Below are 26,627 nucleotides of genomic sequence, written 5' to 3'. Positions count from 1 at the left end.
TGATTGGGCTGGAACTTTCACCTCACAGACTTGTCCTATTTTCCTGGTTGGGGATTTTCACCTGCCTTGTTGTTTTTCCAGGGCTTTTGCCTCTGGTATATAAGGAGATCTCAGTAAAGCCTTGGTGGCACTGGCTAAAAAGGGGTGACCCGTGTACGTGTTTTCTTTCAACCCCACAAACCTACACCCGATATTCACACACTGTCGGCACAGGCACTGACAATAGGTATCACAATAGAAAGTAGTAACTAGATTTAACCAAACTATCACATTAATGCTGTATTTCGTGGTAATTTTTTTTTTTTGCCCTCCTAGAACCTGGAAGAGGCTTGGGGTTTTCTAATCCTACTCATAATTTATTATCCTTCCCAACACTATGGGCTTTGTTCTGTTAATGCTAACAGCGCCATCCAAAACCTAGGATATTTTCTACTGACATGTGTGACGTGAGACAAAACAGTCCCTGTCATCCCTCACCTGAATAAACTTCCTTAGAGGACAGTGTAGTGGGAGGGTCCTTCTTTCCTCTCCAAGATCGAGAAACATTTCCAGTCTTCAGACAAGTGTGTCAGCCATTGTCCAGTGACTGTCTTGAGATGTCCACAATGTCAGCTGAGTGTCGTCATCCAGCCGGCCCTGTAATTGTTGTAGATGATTAATAGGGTTCCAGCCCTAGGATTTAATTCAGTGCTACAGTACTTGCCAAACATGCTCAAAGCCCTAGCTGCCACCCTAGTCCTGTGTGCTCTAGAGAAAGAAAATAAAGAACCACATTGTCTTTCAAGTTTCTCCTCCAATAGAAGGAGAATGTGCATCGGGTCTTTTAAGTAACTCTAAGCCCCAGCTTCCCCACAGCTCCCTCCTTCGATTCCATTATTGGTGCATTTTCAGCAACGCTCACTTTATTTTTGGTGTGCAAAGAATATGCACCATGTCAGTAAAGTGTGTGTGTGTGTGTGTGTGTGTGTGTGTGTGTGTGTGTGTGTGTTCATCCATGAACTCACTATACACTTTTATCAAATGACCTCGAAGACCGTGGAGAAACCTGTCGATGTGCATGCACAATTATGTTACTACTGTTCCATGGCACCTTGCAGGGAACACTGAAATAGTGGGCCGCTTTAATAGAGCCTAAACAAGGCTCTGCATGGTTTTCGGTGAGATTGTGATTGCAACACCACAACAGAGATCAGCAGAAGCTTCATTTATTCCATGCTGCTGTTACCAAGAGGAGGTAAAGCCTCATCCAATAGAGAGTCTGGTAGGATCTGATGAAAGGAAATAAACTCAGGGTTGAAATCAAGCCTTTAGAAACAAAGAGAAAAATACAAAGTCAAGGAAAGCAAGAGCTGTCTTTTCTTCCTCTTTTTTTTTTTTTGAGAAGATCCACAAGAGAGACAACCCCTTCCTCAAACTAACAATGCACAAGAGAGACAATACATGAATTAAAAATCAGAAATGAAATGAGGGACATAACAATAGACACCGAGCAAATTCCAAAATCATTAGTTCTTACTGCAGAGGACTTTACGGCAGAAAACTGGAATATTTATTCGATATTGTTGATTTTGTAGACAGATAACAATTACCAAAGTTAAATCCAGATCTGGGAAGGTATCTGAATAGTACCCCTAAGAAAATAGATACACTCATTAAAGGTTGCATACATTGTATATTATATTGCTTTCTTTTTGCATGATTAAACACCTTCAAGGACATTTAGCTATGTTATAGAAAGTGTTACTTTTAAAACAAAAGGACAAACAGAGAAATTGAGGAGTCACTGAGAGACACTTCCCAGACAGGATCAAGGAGAGACGGCTGAGAGATGCAAGCAGGGGCTGCAATGCTGCCCTAGAGAAGAAAATGTTTTTCTCACTTTACCTTAAACTATGCTGTACTATGTCCGTTTTTTCTGGAAGCAGCTCACATGCTCTCTGGGTTATGACAAGTATATTGTGATACTAGGAAGAGGGGTGATTTGCTATACAGATATTTTAAGGAGAAGACTTGGCTTAGTCTCACTTCTTTGCCTAGTCTTGCCTCGGTTGTTCCTGGTATCATGGGAATAACGCTCTTATTATATCTTGCCAAAAGGGAAAGTGAGGTAATCCATATTCATGCCTATATAAGGGTTAATAAGCTTGCAGCTGCATGCAGTTGCATCTGCCTTTGCTCTGCATCCCCTGTGTCCTGGTTATTTGTGACCTTACCTGGGCCGCCAACGCACTAGATGTTGACAAGCATCACCCTTCTCAGTGTTAGGTATATATTTTTTTGAAATCTATGATGTGGAGGCGTATTACAGCAACAATATGAAATAGCAGGCGGGCATGTATGAAAATTGCTGTGTTTAAGCTGGGTGTGGGGACAAGTCCTCAAAAGGAGCTGTTAAGATGGGAAACACATAATGCATTTGTTGCTGAAATTGAGTTGCCTCAGCTGTGTTGCTCTGCCTGCTCAGTGTCCATTCAACATCACTGTTTCTACAGAGGAACTCAAGGTTTGCCCCAGCTGCCTGTGAGCTGTGATATGGGCAGAGAAAGGCCAGGACACAGTGGTGATTTCCCACTCCTCAGTTATGCTGAATTTTCCACTACTGTACTTGTATACACAAGTACAGTGTGGTCAGTTATTATAGATATTTGTCATTTCTTACAGAGGGCAACTATGATTGACTACACCCAATTCTACAAAAAACAAAACTCAGGAAACCTGGCCCTTGGCAGCAATGAATCAAGAAATATCTAGGATGGTGGGGCATGAATTCTGCCAAGCAATGAACTCAGATAGGTGGGGTTGTGAGGACGATGTATGGTTGAATAGCCCAATCGATTCACGTTGTATCATCTTGATTTAATCTAAGGACAAAGAAGTGCAGTATCTCTGATGGCTTTCTTCTAACCCCTTGAAAGGTTCACTGGGGTTTGACCTCAGTTCTTCATTCTTCTTGCTGGGGCAGCAACACTCAGGGAAGCTTGAGATTTCCATAGGCACAGTATTAGGCTAGAAATGCTGAGTAGGTGATACTAAGTTGTTCCAATGGTGATACCCATTTCATTTGTTCTTAACGTGGACCAAAGGAAAGACAGATCAAGATCCTTAGAATAAAAAGATCATTTCCAGTTTTTTCTACCTTTCCTGAATGAAAGACTGGTTGGTAGAGAATAGTAAAAATTCAAGAATTGGTAGGTGATGCTTTGAATGAAGGGTGGGTTTCTGTGCTGGTTTTAGACAGGTTCTCAATTACCCCATCTTCTTCTCTACGTTGTTCGTCAGGTTCACTTTGAGCTCAAATAAAGCTGCTTCTACTTTCCAACAGGTAGTCTTACAAAGGGGCCTCCAAGGACTGTGAGGACAGCATTAGCCAATGAGAATTGAGGTGTGTAACCCACAACTATAGCTTTATCTGAAAGACCCTCAGACAGAGTAGACTCTCGCTCCAGTCCTGAGGACAATCACCACCCCATGAACACACAGGACTCAGTCTTGATGTAAAAACAAGAGGTTTACTTTGGGATACCAATGCACTGGGGCTCGACACGGTCCTCACGAGGAGGGATGTAAGGAGCCTCAAACAACAGAAATGTACAGCTTAAACAGTCATTTATGATCACACAGTTTCATTAGCTCCGCTATTTCGGTGCCAAGAATAACTAGGCAGATGTTTCCCGTCCTGGGATAAGGCCGTAACCACATCAATGTAGCTATTTCAGTAGGAAGGATGTCTGACTTGATATATGTTTTCTTATCCTGGGGTTCCCAGGACAAGGATCAAGGATATCTGTCTTGGCAGGTGTTTCTGTTCTGGAGTTCCCAGGACAAGGCTATAGTGATGTCAGCCTATAGCACAGCTGCATTCAGTACCAAGGATATCTCACTTCTATAGTGGTCAGTCAGCTTCCCAGAGATGTTTCCTGTCTTGTAATTGCCCTGCAGTAAATATGTTCTATACCCTCTGTTCTTATGGTCGGGCAGCTTCCTAGAGAGTGGGTGGGAATGTGCTTTTTGTACTTTCTGGTCTATTGTCTAACGTCTAGGGGCTAAGCGAGGGCCAGCTTAAAAGATTCTCATGCTTAAGAAATGGCTGTACTGATATGAAACGGGGATCTTTCATATCCACTTTCTTCCAAGTCTACCAGCCATCTCAGATTGTTGGTGTAATATGCCTGACAATCAAGGACACAGAAAAATAACTTGATACACAGCAAGGACATGGCAATCATATCCTGTGTCTTTATGTATGTTCTGGATGAGGTTTGTTAAAATGACAATATTGCACAAAGCTTTATATAGGACCCATCAAATTAAGGGTCACTATGCACCGTCATAGCTAAAATGGCCTGGTCAGAAGTGACCACTGGATCACTCTTCTGTAACTTCACATGAGAGGCTCGTGCTTTTTGTGTTTTTTATTTTTGTGTTTTTTTCTCATTTATTTATTTATTTATTTATTTATTGCTTTATATGTTGTCAGGAAGATAGTTCAAGTCATGTATCTGCCCCCAAAATCTGAGCTTTGCTACTAATACTGTAAACAGTATTAGTGTATGCATTCAAGAAAATAACTTGGTTTTTTTTTTAGTACGATAGATGCGTTTGTGTTTTGTGGGGTGATCCATGAAACAGGAGTGAAGATGCTTGTTTCTTAATCTGTCCACTGAGTTATGTCTCTAGGCTTGTCCTACTCCTTTGGCTGCACCCCACACACACACACACACATCTGCTGACCATTTTATTTTTCAGATGAAATCAGACGTTATAGCTTAGAGAGGCCTGTAAGCAATCCTGCTTTGGTAACTTAGGTGCAGAGAGGAGAGCCCCACACTCAGCCTGAGGGTGCATTCACTGGTGGATCCAATATTTCAGTTTCCTCTGCTAACAGATCACCACATTGTTGCCAGGACCATAATGAATGCAATTCTTTCTCCTAAGGAATCTGGTGGCAACTGTCAAATGTTAAGCACAAAGCTTCAGGTTGTACCTATAACACACACCCACATCGCAACCTACCCTACAGGCTATTTCTGGGTGTGATTTCATGCACCTGCACATGATGAGACAGGAGACCTCTTTGGCTACTTATAGGAACTGGTGTGATTTCTCAGTAATCTTTAATGGGTAATATTGCTGACTGAGGAGAATTTGAGGTAGGATGAAACATTTCTGTGCAGGGATTGGGGAGGAAGCACTCATTTAGATACATAGCAATGACTTTGGTTTTTCCAATCAAGCCTAGAGCCAAATTTGACTTTGGAAGCATGTGGTGCTCAGTGGCTATGCCACAGGGATGTCCCCTGAAAAGGGTCCGTCAGCTTTTGCTCAGTACAGGGAGAACATTAGCAGGGAGGCAAAGTCTGTTATCCATGACATCAGCCGTCCCTTCGTGGACATTCTATTGTCTCCTAGAGAGACCTTGGAATCCCTGTGATGTCACCAGTATCGTTGTGACAACCAATTCCCTACTTTTTCTCTTAGTGTCCAAAGGATATATCCACAGACATGTTTGCCCATCTTTGTAGGCGCTTTGGGAGAGTTGATGTTGATAGAGAAGAGTCTAGAGTGAAGCAAATGAAACCTAAAGGTAATGATGGACACAGGACATGGGGAATGTGGAGTAAGTTCTGGGCAGTGTATGGTGAGCTTCCTGTCAGGGGTGTGTGTGGGGGTCTTCCGCTGGCCTTTATAGCAATGGGCCACAACCACTGGAACATCTCCACAGATATTGAATTCCATGATTTTCACAATTCCTGAAAGTCAAGGTTTTCACATCATTAGTTTCTCCATAACCACATGGAGGATATGGCACTGCCTATGCTATTATTTGGTGAACTTCTAGTCTTTACTTTTACAGTGCATTCGGTATGTTAAATTGATATAATAACACCATCAGGAGTCATGGAGGGTATAACTTTTCTGAATTAAACAGGGCATCAATGTACTTCACTTTCATTGCTTCTTTAAATTCAGTGACTATCTGACAGTAGTAAGAGGGAGAGAATTGTGCTCCTGACATGACCTTATATTCTTAGAACTCCTCTGACTACCTCTGGCTGACGGGGCCACTCTTACCTTCATATATTAGAGGTTCTGTGTGGAAGATATTTTTCTACAGTAGCCAAACTATATGGGGCAGGTAGAGAAAGAGCCTGTAACCTACTGACACTTCTGGGGCATTTGTCATTTCAGTAGGGGTAATTAATAAGTCTGTTGACCATGTCCTCCCCCTACATGACATTTTAATGCAAAGTTATTGGACTAGAGTAACAGTGTAGGATATCTGAGTATCCCTGATCAATCAAGTCATTGTGGATGCTGAATTGATGATCTGACTTCTGAAACCAGAGGGGTGAGGGTCCTGAAACCAGGTTGTAGCCTGCGTTCCTGATAATAATCCTGGAGAAGGCATCTCTCTGGTACTTGTAAGCCTGTGTGGGCAGGCATAGGGAACACCTGGCTGCTTACATCTCTTGGTCTCTATATAGTAGTGGGGGAACTGTGATCCACTTAGGAGGCCTCTTACACATAGACCAAATTCCTTGCAGTGACACTGGCTTCCAACCATGTTCTCCTGTTTGGACCTCACTGTGGTCTGTGTATGCTCTATGCATTCGCCCCATGCAGGTTCACTTGTGTTCTTCTACCTACAGAGGCCTGCAGACAGACGTCATCCCCTGAAAATATCCTAAACAAGGTGCAGGCCAACGAGGAAGAGGAGAGGCTGAATAGAGAACTGGAGCTAACTACCAAAGAGAGAAATGAGCTGACAGATCGCCTCCTTTATGTGACAGGTGGATCCATGAGCAAGAGGTATGCATTGCTCCAAACAAAGGACCTTGTTCTAAACCTCATCTCCCATAGAGAGGAGATTCAGAACCTGACCCTTACTGAGGAGTGAGTTTGGAAATGGACTCTCTGATTCCGCCTGTTGAAAATCTGAACTTGTGATGTGAGTGAAGAATTCAGGGATAAAAGTCACTGGAGCATGACTTCCCAGTGTACAATTGGAAAGCCCTTGGCAGGTGGCAGCTTTGCAAGGTTCTAGGTGCTGTGAGTTTGTGGAGAGTGTTTGTACTTGCTAGGAAGGTGACTGAACGCTATCATCTCCTGGCAGCACCCTTAGGTGACAGGTCCCACATTGTTCATCTCCATGCTTAACTAGAAGGCCTGAGGCTCAGGCCTGTTCCTTCTTGTCTGTGTGCCTTACACTCTTAGACAGTAATGGTGCATGCATTTCTACTGATTCTCATTGTGCTCTTTCCATATTTGTCTCTCTTTCTCATTCTCTGAGTCTGTTTACTTTTCTTTTCTTGTGGGTGTGTCCCAGTTTGTGTGTCTGTGTGTGCACAGGTCTGCATGCATATGCACAACTGTTATATGTTTCTATGTCCCTGCACACTTGGAATTTAGGGGTCTGCTTTTTGACCTCAGGATATACCTGTATAATAGTTTCATGGAGGTGTAAGTGCTTTATTTTGGAAGCCCCACTTTCAACAGTACAGTTCTTTGCCTGTGTGGTCACATTTGTCTATACATTTGTATGCCTTGGGCAGATTATAAGTTTGTGGCAATATCTGGTCTCATCTCCAGAATTATGTGTACTGTCTGCCTCTAGAATATTAGTTATTCGGCTTGTAGTATTACACTTGTCAAAACAAGAAAAATGAAATCAGAGGTTTCTGGATGTGTGTGTGTGTGTGTGTGTGTGTGTGTGTGTGTGTGTGTGTGTTAGCGTAAGAGCTGTGGCCTAGGCTCTTGACAGCATAACAGGTTTGAATGCAGATCCAGCCCTCCTGATTGAAAAAAGTGAGCCAGGGAACCCTTTATCTGGATGCTTAGCTTCTGTTGTCCTGGGCACACAATTCCAAGTTTCTGAAGCTGAAGAAGATCCAAATATGTAGAATTCAGAAAGTGTCCTTCCAGGGCTGGGGTAGTACAGGGCACAGCCTGAGTTCATATAATCCTAAACCTCGATGTTCATTGGGTTCTATCTTCTTGGGGCCAGCCCCTACTTCAGGCCAAATCCATTTTATGAAAACTTGAAGATAAAGGAGAAAGAGGTCATGTCATTACTGCACAACTTAGACACAAAGAACATTGAACATCGTGAGAAATTTCAGGAGCTCAAGAAGGAGATTAACTTCTATCGGTAAGTACTGGTCAGAAGGGCCCATCACTTGTGGAATGGCCATGTCTGCCTCTCTTTGTTCTGGACCGGAGGGTCTGCAGCTCTGGGCCCATCTCTTCTGCTGTTTAAATATCACTGTGCCGTGGGTTTTTTAGACTCAGCTTCAGTTCCATAAGAGACTGTCATTTATCACCACAGTGTCTATGCATCTTTAGAAGGCTCTGGATAGAACTACACTGATTCAGGCATCAGAGTGTTATTAGGCCAACCTGGGCCTCTGGGGTCATACCAGGTTTAACAAAGCTCAATGTGTGGACCACATGGTTAGCATGACCTTCCTTGGTTCTACTGTCCTCTTGTGGTTGTTTACTGCCTACTAATTGATGCTGTCCCGATGCATTGGGCTCTCATGGGTAGTTGTAGATCCCTTGTTCTTTTGGACAGACATGGACTCTTATTGGTGCTTGGGTCACAGAAACAATTTATTCTTCCCTGGATTGGCCGTTTGCTGTTTGTGCAGCAGCCTTACATGTATGGAGATGTATTCTATGAAGTCTTTATGGGTATCTGGGTCCTGGTGGAGTTTGTGGGATTTGGCAGTTGGAATGGGAGGAAGAGGCATCAGGATCTTACTATGCAGAGTGTGTTTCCAGCAACGTGCACAGCCGGCTCCTGATGGACCAGGCATGTATGAAGAAGAAGTTGGTCACATTGAAGCAGGAGAGCAAGGAGGTACAGCGAAATTTGTTTGAGTTGAACCGGAAAGATGAAGACGAACAGGAGAAGACCACCAACCTCCAGACCCAGCAAAATGTGGTAGGAAGAAGCAGCTGAGTCAGATTAACAATGTCTGATACCATTTGCCTATTGGATACATCTTTGCTTCCCCTATCATCTTTCTAATCTCCCCACACCCAATCAGTCACCCACTTCATGTGATAGAGTTATTCATTGCTCTGTCTATGCACAAGTATTCTGGGATGTTAACCACTTTTCAGAAACTGAATTATTGGCAATTATACTTCTCTGCCCTTTTTGAAACTGCAGTCCAGAAATGGTGACAGAGGAATAACATATCATATGACTGCATCTCCCTATCACAGATTGGATGCTATGAAGAGTTTTGAACGAGTTCTTGGTCATGTGACAAAGGTCATACAGGGGTCATGTTATAGTTGGAAGCACCTTGTAGGGATAAGAACCAAGTGCAAATGGCAAATGAGTCCTGGTCATTGGCTTTGATCTGGGTATCATGTGGCCTTCTCTTTCTTCCTGCACCCCAATTAGGTCTCTCCCCATTTCCCCATTCTTGGTTTGCACTGGTAGAGTCTGAGGAGCAGCTTGTTCTCCCACAGTACTGTGAGGGTTGCTGATGATGTTCCCAGCCTGCAGAGATATCAGCAATGATTTCAGTGAAAAGATCAGTGCTGTCTGTCCAATGTAGCTGAGGGGACAGAAGGCAGCAACTTGACAGCTGGTATGCATGTCCCCACCAAATCAGTGTCTTAATAGCTGCCTTGTCCTCCCAGGTCTCAGAAACTGCAGGAGACATGGCATAGATGGATCCCAGGAAGAGAGCCCCCTGAGGAATGAGTTTCTCTCTCAGGAGTTCCCTGTGACGACAATCCTCACAGTCAAAGACTTTTTGGGGGAATATTCTTCTTCTCAGATAATTTCCTCAATGTATAGAGACCCTAAATTTATGTATCCGTATGCCAGCCTGTCTCATTGAGGTCTTTCTCCTCTCTCCTACTGACAACACCATTTGAGAGACAACTGAGGGGACTGCCTTGACATCTCACGTCCTAGAGGAGAAACAGCACTACAACTGTGTTTCTAAATGTTCATTAAGAAAATGCTGTTAAGAAATGTTTTTGGTTATGATTTTCATTGAAGTTTTCTTTTTGTTATTTCATAGTTATATATTCTTGTTACTGTTTTTCATTTATTATACCATTTTAGTTGTTCATTTTATGCCTGTTTTTTGTAAATTGTATTCCTTATGAATAAAAATTGATTTGTAACTCTTGACTCTTAAGACCATCTTATTCAAGGGTCCTTTCCCCTCCTGTAGACTTAGAACTGACAGCTGGATATGGATCTTTGAATGATCCAGTGAATTCAAAGCCACCAAGGGGTACACAGGGTGATAGTGTCTTTTGTGTGGATAATGTGATTTTTTTATGGACACACACTTTATGATGTAATCACTGACATACTGTATCCATGCTGTCATGTGTTCTGCTCATCCTAGTCTATATCAGTCTACAACACACATTCCTTATTGACTGTGTGCACCAGATATTGAGTAACACACACTCATGTCTGTAGAGCTGCAGAAAAAATGACAACTTTCACAAAGGAATATAGAATAATCCTAATCGAGAACCATGTGCCTCAGTTTTTCTTACAATACAACATTATTATTAAACCATAAAGATAATGACCATCAACGTCATTTTGGGAAATAGGTTTTTATAGGTGCTGTTTCACTTGATCATTCATATGCTGTGTTTTTTATTGTTGCTGATTATATTTATTTTTATCATGTAACTCAATGGATCTTTTTTTTTTCAAATGTATGTCTGGGCCACTCCTGAGTGCATTTCCCTCATGATCCAAAAGAGGGAATAGCTTTCCCCATTGTAGATGATTGTTCAGGACCATGTGGCTCTTCTGAGAGAGCAGCAGATGCTCTAACCTGGGAGTCATCACCACAGCTCCTGTAGGTAGCTTTTGTCCTTCCAGGGCATGTGCTGTACTAGGTGGACACGATCACCTCCCATTTAGGAGAGAGATCTCAGGAGATGTGTATGTACAGGTGGTTGAGCAGTGCCTGCTCAATGTGGTAGGCTGCTAGGCAACCAACTGAACCCCAGCCCTGCTCCACCTGCATTCTTCGAGGCAGAGTTTCTATAGCCCAGGATGGTCTAGAATGCATCATCTACCTATGTCTTTTTTCCACTAATGCTAGGATGAGGAGCATATGTCCTCCACACCCTTCTTTCCAAACAATGAACATGCTCATGGTCTGGTTATCACATGGCCATGAGGGAGGTAAATAACACTCAGCCAAAACAGAGGCGCATTCCACAGTCACACAGACAGCCTGGACAGATCTGACACGATCAGCACCAGGTTTGACTGCCACTACTTGAAGCAAGGTCCTCCAGTGTTAGGACAACCATTCAAACAGCAAAGAAGGAACCTGTTCCCAGCATCCGAGGAGTGGGAGACCCAGAAACCCATGTGTCAATGTGGCCATTTGGAAAATGGAAGTGGGGAGGCAGGGAAGCAGCCAGAACTGGACACAGTTGCAGGGACCCAGGCAAAGAGGGAATATTGGGGCAGAGTCCATGAGATGTCAGTAGGCAACAGGCCAGCTGGGACTAGTGTGGGTACAGGGCTTCTAGTGTGGGTGTGAGAGGAGCAAAAGTAGCAATTGTCAGATTCTGATGCAGCATAAAGATTGGAAGGAGCTTAGACCGTCTCAGTGTCGTATAGGGACATTATAGACACTGATGGGCAGTGTGGGGATTGCAGGGTCCCTTATAGTGGTCTCTGCAGGTGTCAGGGCTCTGTCAGACCTATGACTATCAGGCAGGCTCTGAGTGCAAGTGAGAGTCACGGGACAGGCCCTGTGTACAGCCTGGTTTGGGGACATTTCCAGGTGCCCCATGGACTGCAAAATAAAGGCAAAGGACACAGGGAAGCCAGCAGTTCCCATGCACAGGACATAAATACTTATAGACCTTTCTAGAATTTCCATAGACTATCTGTCACTAGTCCTCACTATAGAAGGCACCAGCATTCTGCCCTCTACTTCAATTGGTGAGACAGCTATTCTAACTCCAGCAGGAAGGCCTCAGGGAAGACAGTAAGAACTCACAGGTGACCTCTTTTACTATTGAAACAGGCTCCTCCTATGGAGCCCAGAGTGACCATAGGGTCCTAATTCTCCTGCCTCACAGTGACTGTAAATTCAAATCTACCTTCAAGAGCAATTGATTCATAGCACAGGGGGGAAGATCAGATTAAGGCTATCTAAATGCCCCAGGGTGGTAGGATTTCCAGGGTCCTAGTAAGTCTCTCCAGCCTTAATTACAACCTGAGTCAGTCCTGCTGTGTGGGATATCGCCTGATGCCCAGTGATATCACAACTTGGAATTCTTTGTCAAATATAAGCTGTTATGGGAATGAAGTAGCCACACAATAAACACTGGTCTGGATACTCCTAGGTCAAGAATCCCCTGTTGGAAATGCCTTGGACCGCAGCATTTTACATTCCGGATCCTTCTGGCTTTTTAGCAGATTTATAAATACAAAAAAGAAAAATGGGCATAGTAATTTAAGCCTATGATCCCAGTCATGGGAAACTGAGTCAGGGTGATGGAAGACTGTAAGTTCCAGGCCAACCTGTGTTTCAAGAAAAAAAAAAAAGGCATGGTGAAGATTCCACTCAAGTAGAAACCAAAAGGCTTTCACATGGGGCCTGCCATCCACTGGTCAGCACTCCCATCGTCACAGCCACAGGGAGACACTGGGGAACATTTCCCACTGTCTCTCTTTGGGATGCAGTCCACCCCATGATTCTATGTGAGGAATGCCCCAAAGGTTGCATCATGTGAGGGACCTAGATAGTTCCAGGATTGGGAGAATTCAGGAGTTTATAATTAGGGATGATCTACAGCTATGGCAAAGCCTTTTCCCTCCACATGGCAGCCCCAGGTTTGGCCCCAACAGTAAAAATAAAATCCCCCCAAAATAATGCCAACAAAATATCACGAAGCCTAAACGTCTGACCAGTCTCCTCAAAAGTGCACAGGAACCTGACTCCACATTTAGGACCCACTATGGCCTCTGTGACCTGTGAGAAGGGATCTAATATGGGAATTAGTACAGTATGACTTATCCTTATGGATATCTTTGGTGACAATCACCACCTGACCCCTGAAAACCCATCTACCTGGGAGGCTCAGCACTCATGTCACCAAAAAAGCCCAGATCCTAGGGCCAGCATGGGCAGGAGGTGAAGAAAGTTTGTCTCTCGTGAACATCAGTTGCTGCTCCTGGCCTGACTCTATCCTCAGGAGACAATGTCGCCCCAGAAAGTGTGGGTGTCAATGGCTCTTCCCAGGCCAAGACTGGGATACTGCTTAAGTTCCACAATGCACAGTAGTGCTCACTCTAGAGCTAAATGTTCTACAGCTAAAAGGGGTGGGTGCTCTGCTGGCCATGCCCCTCCCCTGCAGTGTTTAGTGCACTCTGAGTGGAGCTTCAAATGAGAGGGACTTCTTGAGGCTACTCCCGTGGAGAATGGCAGATTCATCAGAACAGGGCACAGGGTGAGTTCAGAGCACAGCTAGCTGGGAGGTTTTTAGGGGTGTCAAGCCATGACTACGACCAGATCCTGTGCTGACAGGCAGTTGAGCTGGAGAACTGGCATCCAAAGTGTGACTGCCTGAATTCCTCTTACACCAAAAGCCCTGGATCTGAGCTACTTTGCTGCATTCTCCTGAGCAGGGTCCCAGACGCAGCTCAGAATCAGGGTTGTGCATGGACTTTGGTGCTGGCAGCAGGTAGCTTAGCCACAAAGTGCCCAGCTTTCCCATCTGTGCCCACTCAAACTCCTCTGTCTCATTTTAGGTGTGTTTGGTATAGTTTTGAGACAGGGTATCTTGTAGCAGCCCAACTTGCTTTGAGCAACAATGTAACATAAAAATAACCTTGAATTCAAGATCCTCCAACCCCTCTGTCCCAAGTCCTGGAATTAAGACCTCCAGCTGTCACCATTTTACTTCAGCATAGGATACATCTGTGTTAGAGTGAGCTTTGGAAATACTGGAGCTCCTTAGAATTCAGGTTTCCTTAATTCTTGACAGGAGTTTTGTGATGATGCTGAGGAGAGAGTCAGGAGTTACACTGGGAGAGGTAACAGTCATGGCAGCCCTGAGTGCGCTGTGAAAGTCAACACAGAAGCCTGCTGATTAGCACCTGAGTGAAAGTGGGAGGATTCAGAGTTCAAGAACAGACTCAGTTACATACCTAAGACCATATTGCAACATTTTTGTTTCATTTTTGGCTTGTTTTCTTTGAGACAAGGTGTTAATATATAGCCCTGGCTGTCCTGGAACTCACAATGCCTCTACCTCCCAATGGATTGAATTAAAGGCATGTGCCAACATGCACTGCCACTAATTGATTTTTAATTAAACATGCTGGCACAATCCAGTAATCCCAGTGCTTAAGAGGCCGAGGCAGGGAGATATCTGGTTTCCTGACAAGTCTGGTCTACAGAGAGCATATCAGAACTTCCAGGGCCGAACAGAGAAACCCTGACTCAAAAAATAAACAACAAAATGTGTGTGTGTGTTTTTTTTTTTAAAGAAAAGAGGACTGGGGGTGGGGGGGGGGGGTTGGGGATTTAGCTCAGTGGTAGAGCGCTTGCCTAGGAAGCACAAGGCCCTGGGTTCGGTCCCCAGCTCCGGAAAAAAAAAAAAAGAACCAAAAAAAAAAAATAGGAACGATTTAACAGAGAATTAGAGGCAGAGATCCAAAAGATATTGGGCAGTTCAGAGTCTAGCTTCTGAGATGAAACTGGACACCCTGGGGTTAGGGTGGGGATTCTCATCTTGGACTGGTAGACAGAGGGTGGCTTCAGGGATGGAAGGCTCAGTCAGTCATTAGTCAGGATTCTCAATCAAGAGGGTGTTGTAAGATCCAAAATGTGTGAGCAGTGTTCTGCATGAGACTAGAAGAACCCGCCTACCCATACAAAATAGCCAATGAAGAGTAATCACAAGCATACGTCTGGAGGTCCATGGAGAGGTTAACGTCCACCTTAGTGTGGATTATTCAGAGCACAGGTGGAGAGGAGTAGAAGAGCTGATGGTGGCTGAGGCAGGAGAGGAGTTCGGGTGTGAATTTGAGCCAGTAAAATGAAGCTTGGAGGTCGGGCAGAGCAATGAGAGGTCTAACAGCATAGCTGTTGAGATCCTTCAGATTAATTTGTCTTAAGAGCCTCATGCCATAGCCAAGGACAGGAATAGATCTGACTATTGAGTAGGCTGGGCTCACATAGCCCAACAGGTTTGGCCTTGCCTCTGTGGGATTCCAAGTCTCTCCCTTTAGACACAGCCATGGTGAAGGTGTAGTAGTAAAGGTGCAGTTTGCTTTGCAATGCTTGGCTTATGGTGTTGAGTACTTCATGCTCCACAGAGCTAGGGAATGTCCTAGAAGCCAGGGAGGCTGAGCCATGAGGAAGACAGGTCTCTGGGAGAGAGAAATGATAACCAAAGTCACTAAGAACTTCCTGAATCACAGTGTCTGTTAACCATATATTTTATTTACTTATTTTATGTGCCTGAGTGTTTCACCTAATAAATGCTTGTGCACCATGTGGTATGTGTGGTGCCCGTGAAGTCCAGACTGATTCGCTAGAATTGCAATTACAGGTTAATAGGAGCCACCATGTGGCCACTGGGAACTGAACCTTGGTCTTCTGCTCTTAGCCACTAAACCAACCATCTCTTCAGCACCACCCCCCAATTGTATAGTCATTAAGATTTAACCATTTGGCCTTCAGTATTTGAATTAATACAGATGTGACAAGAGTTATAGTTAACATGGTGGTTCAGGTATTGACAGGCAGGCATCTCATTGTATACAAAATATGAATCCTTCCTTCCTTCCTTTCTTTCACTTCTTTCTTCCTTCCTTCCTTCCTTCCTTCCTTTCTTTCTTTCACTTCTTTCTTTCTTTCTTTCTTTCTTTCTTTCTTTCTTTCTTTCTTTCTTTCTCTTTTTGTTTTACTCTTGGAGACAGTGTTGTTTTTTGTGTAGCTGACCTGGAATTAGCTCTGTAGAGGAAGCTGGCCTAGAATTCAGAAATCTGTCTGCCTCTGCCTCCCAAGTGTTAGGATCAAAGGCCTGTGCCACCACCACCACACATCCTTCTGTTTAAAGGAAAAATGTAGTCTTACAGGTCAGCATGAGTTTAGCACCGGTATAGACATTTTCCTAGGCCTCAGGAGTCTAGAGTTCATGAAGGATTTACTGCCTTCCCCTTTAGCCCTGGCTAACTATGAGAGCTCCACACACATGGGTGTTTGCTTCATTAGAGTCTGGAGGATGAGGGTCACAGGCTGAGGTAACTGTGTAGAGCAAAGGATGCCTGGTGAAGGTCAAGTGGGTAAAATGCTGAAATGCTAAGGGAAGAGGCCTATGGTTGGCGCCTCCTACACCTGAGACTTCCAACGCCGAAAAGCAGGGGGTAGAGAGTGAGGATGCAGAGTGCACACAGGTCAGGACAAGGCCATGTTCCTGAAGCCTCCATGAGTGGTGGACAGGCTCTGGGGCACCATGAGGGACATCAGGAGCTTCTGGACTTTGTAGAATTACAGGGTTCCATGTTACCTCACATGCCCACGTTTTGCCCCCTGCTACAGGGAGAAGCCAACATCAGAAGCCTCCAGCTCCCAGCCCTGCTTTTGCCATGTAGGTTTATCCAGAAGAGCTTGGAAGTCCCTGGACCTGGAGTCTCAGGTGGTTGTGAGCCACCTGACCCTGGTGCTGGAGACTGAACTCAAGTCTTCTGCAAGAGCAGCAAAGACCCGTGTGCTGCCTGGCCCAGCCAGGGCTGTGAAATGGTGTTTATTTTCATCTGAACAAGCCCAACAACAGTTTAGGTCCCTAGAAGCCACATGAACCTGGATGCAGGAGAGTCTGTCATCCAGCCCTTCCTACAGGGAGACAGGAGCCTAAAGTGGACAGTCTCTAGGATTAGGGGGAAGGGCTAGCCTAGCATACACAGCCATGGACGAGAGGTATAAGGTGAGGACCTGTGCTCAGGTTGTCCCTGACCTTTACACAAGCACAGAGCACCTGTACTCACAGAAACGCCATACAGACATAGGTGAGAAAAGAAATAAAAACAAACAATATTGAAAATGCAATATACTGGGGCTGGAGGGATGGCTCAGTGTTTAAGACCACTGACTGCTCTTCCAGAGGATCTGAGTTCAATTCCCAGCAACCACACAGTGTCTCATAACCATTTCTACTCTCATATACTACCCTTTACTGTTGTGTCTGAAAACAGGGACAGCATACTCAGATGGACAAAATAAATAGTTTTTTAAAATCCTTTTCTTAAAAAAAAAAAAACTCTTCTGTGACACATGATCATTGTGTGATTCCAAATGTTGCTAAGTCAGTAAAGTCCTATTGCTACATGGTGCACCAGTTGTGTCAGCCTTGGTAGTAGAATGGCACAGTTGAAAAGATGCTGGTCACAGTGACCAGGCAGCCTAGAAAGCTCACCATGTGCAGAGAAGGCTGTGCTGTGTCCTAGTCCTCTACCCCACACTGCCACCTCATCCCTACGAATAGAGCAAAAAGAACAGATGAGGAATGTTCCAGGTCTCTTTCCTCTTTGATTGCCTTACTAACCTACCCCTGTGCTAAATGTAACCTTGTCACATCCTCTGTCCCATCCCTAAGCCCTCATAACTGTCAGATAAGACAGGGATCTTGCTTTGGGGGGAAGCTCTGGTCCCTCTCTGTCCTAACAGGCTCTGAGCCATCGCTGAAAGAGAGTCATCTGAGGATTGAGGGACGTCCATAGCCAGTGCTCTGACTTCCAGGAAGGTTTGAGGAAGGTGGTCCTCTTCCTGTGGTTCCTCTAGTAGGAGCAGCCCACACTTGGGCCCAGCTCCCACTGTCAGAAAAAGGCGGTGGCTCTGGTCTTTGCACAGCTCTCCAGCTGAATGAACAGTGCATCTCTCCTCTCTCTCTTGCAGGAAGTCTCCAGTCTCTGGTGCAGGTGCTATTCCCAAGACAAAGGAAAGGAAAGTGCTAAGTGAGTGTTCCCGGGATCCTTTAATACATTGTATGCATTGTCTTCATTAATGTTTCTGTTTAATTTTTTATTCCATGTGTATTGATCTCCTTGTAGGGGTGTGCATGCCAAAGCATGAGTGTTGAAGGTGGAGGAAAAAGCATGGGAGTCACTTTATCCTACCGTGCGGGGTCCCAGGCTCTGCTCTGGGTCATTGAGCTTCTTTACAAAGAGCTTTCATGCTGAATTTCAGCATGATTTCAGGGAGAGCATCTCATAGAGCCCAGACTGGCCAGTAAACTACTGATCATCCTACCTCATGCATTGCCATCTACTTCATGAAAGGTTGAATTATTGACATGAGGAACTGGGGATGGGCAGAGGTGCATGACAGAAGCTATCTCTGCTCAGTGGCATGCCTTTGGGGACAGATAGTTTTCATCACTGAGGTGTCATTTGAGTGCAGTGCTCCTCTGGAGAGAAGGAGTTTCTTTTGCCAGGGCATCAAGACAGGACTTGAAGGTGGATGTCTGGAGGCCAGGCCTGCATTCCTCTTCAGAAGCTGCAGTCCCCACTCAGGACAGTGCTTTAGCACAGGGTCACATATCCAGTTCTACACTGAGACCTGCTGAGTCACATGCAGTTTGTGCTGAGAAGCAAACTGGGGTCTCCTGCAAGGGCAGTGAGTGCCTCTCAACCACTTACTCATGCTTTCCTTAATTGTACACTCGAAGTGGGGTGGGCATGATATATGTAGGGGTCAAACACAAATCAAGGGAGTTTTTTCTCTTTTTGTATCAGAGAGGGCCTGAGGATCAAACTCAAGCCCTCAGGATTGACAGTGATGCCTGGACCTGGTGAGTTCAGGGTAGGGGATGAGGGTTTAGTCCTAGAGATGGAGCCCAGGACCTCACATACGCTAGGCAAGTGCCTAATCACTGAGCTACATCCCCAGCAGATGTTGGTTGCAAGAGAACTTGGGCCCTCACCATGCCAAAGGAGCACTCTATCACTTAGCGGCCCCAGCCTGGTAGTCTTGTTTGTAACCTCTGCTGTGTTTGCATGCTGCCTGAGCTTATTAATATAGCCACATCCTCAGGGTGACAAAAACTTCATGGAGACTCCCACTGTCAGATACCTGAAGACAGGTTTCAAAGAGAACAGGTAACCAGTGCAGAAGTCTCACAGTGTTCGTGTGAAGTACATGGAATATAAGTCCTAGATGACAGAATGCTCAGAACACTGGTGTCCCCACTGTTGGAAGTAACCAGGACCACAGATCCCAGTCTTTCATCACACCTGAAGACCCCTAGCTGGCATGGTGGCACATACTTCTCATCCCAGCACTTGGGAGGCTTAGTCAGGAGAATCTCCTGAGAACAGGAGTAGGAGGACAGCCTGGCCAACCCATCAGGTGTTACCTGCAGGTCTAGTTCCAGACATAATCCTAGCATGCAGTCATCCCCGGCCATGCAGGGAAAGCATCATGGCACACCAGGAAGCCAGTGAGGCCCATGTTGCTTGACTGGGCAGCTACTTGTTAGCCTTAAGGACTAGGGCTCAGAGTGCCCAGAGGCTGTGAGACTGAGGGTTTCAAGGACCCAGCAGCAGGCCAGATGGTCTCAGCCTGGACTCGATACTGAAGAAGGAAGGAGCCCTGAGTCCTGGGCCAAAGGTGTTAGTAGCCCCATGACCTGGGCTGCTGGTGGCTGCTGGGGTCAGGAGCAGTGTCTTGGTGGGTCCTGCTGTGGTGAGAGAGAGAAGCAGAACTTCTGGAGGACAGAGAGGGAGCAAAATAGAGTGGGAAGCCAGTGTAGAGATCTCAGAGTGTTTGTGTGAAGCAGAGCTAGTAAATGGGTTGCAGGGGCAGGGGAGCAGCAGGCTGTGCCTGTAGAGATGAGTCAGCCCAAGGGCTGAGTTGTCAGAGCCCAGCAGCATGGGGTAGTGGAGTAGCTCAGGGGAGGGGCTCCTGTCCCTCCAGGACAGTCTCCATCAGAGACTGAAGGGCTGGGCCTGAAAGGCGAGGGGAATTAGGGATGAGGGAGAGACTGGAGAGATGTGGGAAAAGAATGCACCTAGGAGTGAAGCAGGGCCCCCAATGTGGGATGGCTGAGGCCCGACAGAGTTGGATGTTGCTGATCCTACATTAGGCCAGGCCAGAGGGCCCAAGCTCCAGCAGCCAGAAAGGAAGCCAAAGTGTCTGAGGAGGCCTGCATCAGATTGAGTCTCATGAGGGTCCCACCAATGGCCAAGGCAGGATTTGTTGAAAGCAAGATTGTAGGCATAATTGTCCTCACCTCAGAAGGGAATAGGTGGCCATGGCTCTCACAGGTACTGAGGGTGCAGGGACAGGAGACCTATGGACTGACCTCATTGCCACTGGGTGGCTGCAGGCTCTTGCTGCCTTCAGTTTGTGGTTGTATTAACCTGGTAGCTTCATTTCTTGAGAAGCTTGGGTGGAAGAGGTGTAGCAGATCAAGGTCCAGCTGAGAGGAGGAATCCAGAGTGTTCCATGGTTGGCAAACAGGTTCTGAGATCTGGCCTGTGCACTCAGGCCAGTGTATCTGTTTGTCTTAGCTGCAGGCTCAAGAGGGTTGAACTGACCCAGGATCAAACACCACATGTGCCCTGTGTTTTCCAAGCTTTCTCATGGTTGCAAGCGCTGGGCGAACTCACATGGACTTTTCCATCATTCCCTGAGCTCAAGGTGACTCGGATGGATCATGGAGATATCTCTAAGCCTATGCCAGCACAGCAGTGACATCATGGCAGTGTCCTCTAGGGTTCCAGGACTGGATCTTTTTTTTCTTTCTCTGCTGATATAAGGAATAAGACATCCTATAAAACAAGGCCAAGCCTTCCTAGAGTTGAAGCCCAGAACACTCAAGACTCCCCCAGGGATGGGCCCATCCAAGAAGGTGTGGGATGTTTTGTGGCTTAGGTTGTTTCACGGTGAGTAAGAAGTGTCTAAGACGCACACATGTAGCTGCTTGGGAGCTGGGGAGGCCATGGGACCCCCTAGATCTGATTCTGGAGATGACTGTGAATATCCATGTGCTAGAATCTGAACTCTGGTCCTCAATCACTGAGCCATCCCACTGGCCCCTGGCTGTCCCTTCCTAGAATGTTTCTGTATTTCCTCCTACTTGATGCCTTGATGCTGGCTCCTAGCCCAATGGCCTATATACAAGATGAATTCTATAAATGTCTTATAAACAGTAAGTATCCTGTGAAGGGTACTAGTGCCCTGTACATAACAGGAAGGCTGAGGAATCCAGTCTGCAGCAAAGAGAAGGCCGGGTGCTTTTCCTGTCATTCAGCATGAAGGGCCAGTCCTGCTTTTCACTGCAGGGTCCTGGTTATGCTCTGGGTCTTCCTGGTGCAGCAGTCCTGTTCTGTGACAAATGATGTGTCTCCTGCAGGAGGAAGAGTGGTCGAGTCACAGTACCTGCAATATGACAAGAAAACGAAAAAGGTGATGAAGTCCTTGACTCCCAGAGCCACTGGGTATGGGTGAGGTGGAGGGCAAGTAGGGAGACAGTGGAATCCTGAAGGACACTGTTGGGACCTTTGCCAGGTGCCTCTGTGACATCCAGACTTGGACACAGGGATGAGTCTGGGTAGTCTAGCATCAGCATATGTCAGTCTCCATGGTCTACGGCCCCTGCACCTCTTCACTGCTCCTCGGGCTTTGGGGACCTCAATTTTGCCAAGCCTTTTCTTCAGGACCATCCCCTGGATCATCCAGGTGGCTCCTAAGAGACAGGCACTGACAGCAGACATTTGGTATGGATCGCAGGCGAAATTGTCATGGGGCTTTGTGCCATCCTACCCAGAATGCTGTGAAAGGCCCCACTTTGGTGGTGGTCACTTCTGGAATGTCCTGTGTGATAGTTTCAGCTGTGAATAACAAGGCTAGCAGTTTCTACTGCTGCCCACACAGGCCTCCAGCACCCTGAGAGCTGAAGTGCTCACCTAGAAGGAAGCACATTCAGGACAGGGAGAGCCCTGAGGAGCTCAGTCAGCTTCCTGGTCATCCCTGCAGGGACACCTCACCCCTGCAGTGTGTGGTCATCCCCACAGTGACACCTCACCCCTGCAGTGTGTGGTCATCCCTGCAGTGACACCTCACCCCTGCAGTGTGTGGTCATCCCCGCAGTGACACCTCACCCCTGCAGTGTGTGGTCATCCCCGCAGTGACGCCTCACCCCTGCACTGTGTGGTCATCCCTGCAGTCACACTTCACCCCTGCAGTGTGTGGTCATCCCTGCAGTGACACCTCACCCCTGCAGTGCAGACCTTTGGGCCTGTGGCCTTCAGGTTCCAGATTATCTGTTAAACTCAGTTCATAATCAGAATGTTTTGTGTTCAGCTTCTACCTGGACTGTACTCCAAGAAGAGTTCAAGGGTTTCTGTGGCAACATCTAGTGACCAAGCCTTAGCAAAAGGATTCTCACATCACCCTGCAGGCAGATTCCCTTAGTCATCCCTAGTCCATTTAAGCTGCTGCTGAAGATGCCTTGAAGGCATAGGCACAGCGCCCCCATGTGTTCACACGTGATGTTTTCATTCAGGAACCCTGATGCTGAGTCTTCTCCTAACCCAGCAGGCGGTCCCTGCATCAGGCTGGAGTTTTGAGTTTCTGTGTTGTCCTGATAACACCTGCTGTTTCCTCCTGGGTCAGAATGGATCTCAGAAGGTCTGGGCCAGTCTCACTGGTTGAGGATTCTTGCAAGGCCTCATCTCCAATTCCTGAGGGAAGGTGTAGGTTAGGAGAACGCCTGGATTTGAAATTCAGTGTTTTCAGATTTCAGGATTGGATGAGGGGTACTCAGCATGTGCATGTGTCCATGTCTCTGTATGCATGCACATACAGGCCAGGGATGGACACCAGCAACCTTCCTCAGTCACCCTATGCCTCTCACACAAAGGAGCTCTCACACAGAAGCTGTGGCTCACAGATGAAGTTGCTCAGGCTTAGAGTCCCAGAGATTCTTCTGCTGTGCTTCAAAACTTTGAATGTGTGTGTGTGTGTGTGTGTGTGTGTGTGTGTGTGTGTGTGTGTGTGAGAGAGAGAGAGAGAGAGAGAGAGAGAGAGAGAGAGATTCTACCAGCTTGTACAACCATGCATGCACATATGGATGCCAGAGGGAAATATCCGGTGTCTTCCTTTTCGAACAGGGTCCTAATCAACTATCAGGTCTCTATATCTTAATATGTAGCAGGAGTCCCAGCGTGAGCATAGCCAGGGCATACACATGCTTGGCTGTCAGGCAGGCAAGAGGCAGAGATCTTGTTCTGTTCTTCATGGTTAATGCTCTTAGTGCCCTTGAGGGCCTGGTGGACACCTGCCTGGAGACAGCTGGATCTGATGCTGGCCTAGACAGCCAAGGCTATTGATGATGGATGCCCAAAGTGGCCCTCATTCTTGGCAAACTTCTCTCCTCTAGTCTAAATGTGCTTGGGTGTTTAATGCAAGGACTGGGTTGTAGATTTCCTCTTCCATCCTGCTGCCTCCTTGTTTTCTTCAGCGGGTCACCTGCCCTAGTGAGGAAAGAGAAGTGTGTGAACCACAGCACCACCCGCCCATGCTTCTGCTTGCTGGTCTGTGGTATCTGTTGATGGAGAACCGTTCCTGTGGCGGTCGGTCCTGTTGCTGTTTGTGAGTTTTGAGGATTTACGTCAGTGTAGTAATGTGCATAGGCATCCTGGGAAACACCACAGGAAGTTGGTCCCCAGGTTTCAGCACACAGCAGCACAGGCCAGAAGAGATGCCCAGGTGTTGAAGGAGGTCCGGTAGATGTGCTGTTAGTTTCCTGTGTCTGATGCATGATTGTCCCTTGCTTAATAAAATGTATACACAAAACTCTTTAAGTGTCCCACTGACCTCTGAGAAAGAACATCAATGGGAAGATGGCTTTGAACTCTTAACTCCCTGTTCCTGTCCTCATAACAGGTTTCTGTAGCAACCAAAGGAGAGAAGCCACCTGAGGGAAGGAAGTCCAAGACAGTGCCTAGGAGCAGAAGTAGGGTCTGGCTGTAGAGGGGACAAGTGACTGGGTATAGGGACTCTAGGATCAGAAAAAGAGTCTGTCTGGCATCTCCCACAGCAATGAAGACAGTCACGCATAGTCATGCTCAAAGGCCAGTCTGATCCAGACTGTCCCTCATTTCCCAGGCGATTATAGATTGTGTCAGGTAGCAGTTGAAAACTGGCCATCAGGGCATGATTCAAGTGTTTATTAAGGTATCATGGCATCAAGAGTATATGAGGACATAGCCATATGTACACAGAACGACTTGCAGATCCAGAGAGCAGGGAGGGAATAGCCAGGAGCTCCTGCTTGCTGCTGCCTTAGGGGTTCTACAGAAATCCCAGTGGCACTTGGGAAGTGGAGGCAATATCAATTCCGGATTGGGGCCACATGGGGAGAGTGAGACCAGCCATGTGCTGTGGCATCAGAACACTGACCAGCGATGACAAAATGGAACATAAAACACTGGTTGCTCAGCTTTGATACTGCTGACTGCTGACGTGGCCAGGGGCCATCTGGTTCACCAAAGGCTCAGCCAACAGTTGTCTCTCCACTCACCAAAAGTCAAAGAGTGGCCCAGCTCCACAACCAAATGTGTACCCACATTGCAATGGCTCCGGTACTGTTTCACCTCAGCTGCGGAGATCTCAGGATCCATGAGTGTCCAGCACGCACACACCCGAAAGAGACAGTCTTAGGGGTCTTAGGCAGCACTGAGGGTGGTGAGCCTCTGCCTCATGGCTCAACGGCCCTGACCTTAGCATTGTTTGGGCACAAGAGAGCAAAGTGATGGGGACAGACAACCTGCAGTCTACCATGCTGGAAGGGCATGACTAACACTGATTGATCACATCCATGTGACTACTGAAGCTTTTCCTGCTCTCTGTAGTGGTGACCTTACAGAAACCATGCACACCCGGTTTAGACTGTATTAAAGTAGCCTCCATTTCAGGGTTCCCTGCAAGGTGCCATGGGACAGTAGTAGCATGAGTCTGCATGTATCTCGACAGTTTTCACTAGGGACTACACACACACACACACACACACACACACACACACACACATAAACACACACATACACACACACACTTTACTGACATGGTGCACATTCTTTGCACACAGAAGAAAGTGAGTAGTAGTGAAAACACACCAATCATGGAATTGATGGAGGGAGCTATGGGCGGAAGCTGGGGTTTAGAGTTACTTAAAGGCCCTATGCAGGCTCTCCTTTTGTTGGAGGAGAAACTTCAACTGCAATGTGGTTCTTTATTTTCTTTCTCTAAAGCACAGAGGGCTAGGGTGGATCACAGGGCTTTGAGCATGTTCGGCAAGTGCAGTCACACTGAATTAAATACTAGGGCTTGAACCCTATTAATCTTCTACAGAATTACAGAGCAGCCTGGATGAAGACTCTCAGCTGAAAATGTGGACATCTCAAGACAGGCACTGGACAATGGCTATCAGACTTGACTGAAGACTGGAAATGTTTTGCTATCTCACAGGAAAAGAAGGCCCCTCCCACTACACTGTACTCTAAGGACATTTTATTCAGGATAGGATGACATGAACTATTGTCTCATGTCACAGATGTCAGCACAAAGTATCCAAGGTATTGTATGCCAATGGTAGCATTAACAGAACAAAGCACACAGTGTCATGAAGACATAAATTAGGAGTTTGTGTAGCAAGACCCAGGCCTCTTCAAGGTCCTTAGATAGCAACTGAGAACCTCAAATACGGTAGTGATGTGATAGTGTGGGGTGAATCTAGTTACAACTAGTTTTGACACAGATGACACTTTTTGTGTCATGGTCAGCTTATAATGAATGACTAGACCTAAGCATGAGAGTAACCAAATACTACATTGCTTCTCTAGCTGCTGAGCTTTTAAAAGCCCTGGGGTGACAGCAAGCTTTTGTGGACATACTGGATTGGTTCTTCTGTACTTTAACTCTCTGAGTCACCTCCACTCTCAGCAAGTTAGATCAATTCCACAAATTGGAAATGAGTCACCTGGAAAAAATACATTCTCAATACGATCCCAGTTTGGCCATGGAAAAAGGGCAGCTTGAACTGTCCCACCTAGGTTGGGCTTGCACAGGCTTGCTCTCCAAAAGAAACCTGTGTTCACAGCTGCAGGCTGCATTCACTATGGATGCTCTTGAGGTTCCTCCCTAAACTGATTAGATTACAATAATTTTCTTGCTAACAATCAAAAAACTGATTATGCCAACCTGGCCTACAAGAAGCTAGTTTCTATTCTGTATTTTATCAGATGTGCAGAATACATATGGTCATCACTGATAATAGGTGAAAGATCTGCTCTAATATGGACACTAAGTGATGCTGGAGGACGATCCTGACCCACAATGAGCAGTGGGAACACCAGAGCCCTGTAGGGATGCCTGGCAACCTAACACGTTGAGCACGCACGGCTCAGTAAGTTCCCTGTGAACACACATCTCCTGAGATCTCTCTATTTAATCATAGGTGATCCTGTCCACCTAATAAAGCACCTCATGTGGAATAACAAAAGCCACCTGCAGGAGCTGTGGTGATGACTCACAGGGTAGAGCATCTGCTGCTCTCTCAGAAGAACCACATGGACCCTAACAATTGGGTAAAGT

General features: G+C 46.2%; 2 protein-coding genes across 2 annotated transcripts in view; both read left to right on the top strand.

Moving 5' to 3' along the window:
* Window positions 1-26,627, top strand: part of LOC134483260 (disks large homolog 5-like) — a 664,485-nt gene that overhangs the window by 502,667 nt on the left and 135,191 nt on the right. The window lies entirely within an intron of this gene.
* On the top strand, window positions 5,453-10,159 carry LOC134483451 (disks large homolog 5-like). Its single transcript, XM_063278717.1, has 5 exons — window positions 5,453-5,584; window positions 6,651-6,810; window positions 8,006-8,149; window positions 8,782-8,944; window positions 9,658-10,159. The coding sequence occupies exons 1-5, from the start codon at window positions 5,503-5,505 to the stop codon at window positions 9,685-9,687; spliced, it is 579 nt and encodes a 192-aa protein (XP_063134787.1). The 5' UTR covers window positions 5,453-5,502; the 3' UTR covers window positions 9,688-10,159.

The sequence above is a fragment of the Rattus norvegicus genome, chromosome 19 (assembly GCF_036323735.1).
Source record: "Rattus norvegicus strain BN/NHsdMcwi chromosome 19, GRCr8, whole genome shotgun sequence".
NCBI classification, from domain to species: Eukaryota; Metazoa; Chordata; class Mammalia; order Rodentia; family Muridae; genus Rattus; species Rattus norvegicus.
The sequence above is the reverse complement of the archived record's forward strand: the minus strand, read 5'-3'. Positions and strand labels throughout refer to the sequence as shown.

What these genes read in the sequence shown, in the direction of transcription:
- LOC134483451 (XM_063278717.1), top strand. Translation starts at nt 5,503, where the DNA reads ATGTTTGCCCATCTTTGTAGGCGCTTTGGGAGAGTTGATGTTGATAGA. An exon ending in GGTGGATCCATGAGCAAGAG is followed by an intron (nt 6,811 to 8,005) that starts GTATGCATTGCT and finishes TCTTGGGGCCAG; the next exon opens with CCCCTACTTCAGGCCAAATC. An exon ending in AAGGAGATTAACTTCTATCG is followed by an intron (nt 8,150 to 8,781) that starts GTAAGTACTGGT and finishes GTGTGTTTCCAG; the next exon opens with CAACGTGCACAGCCGGCTCC.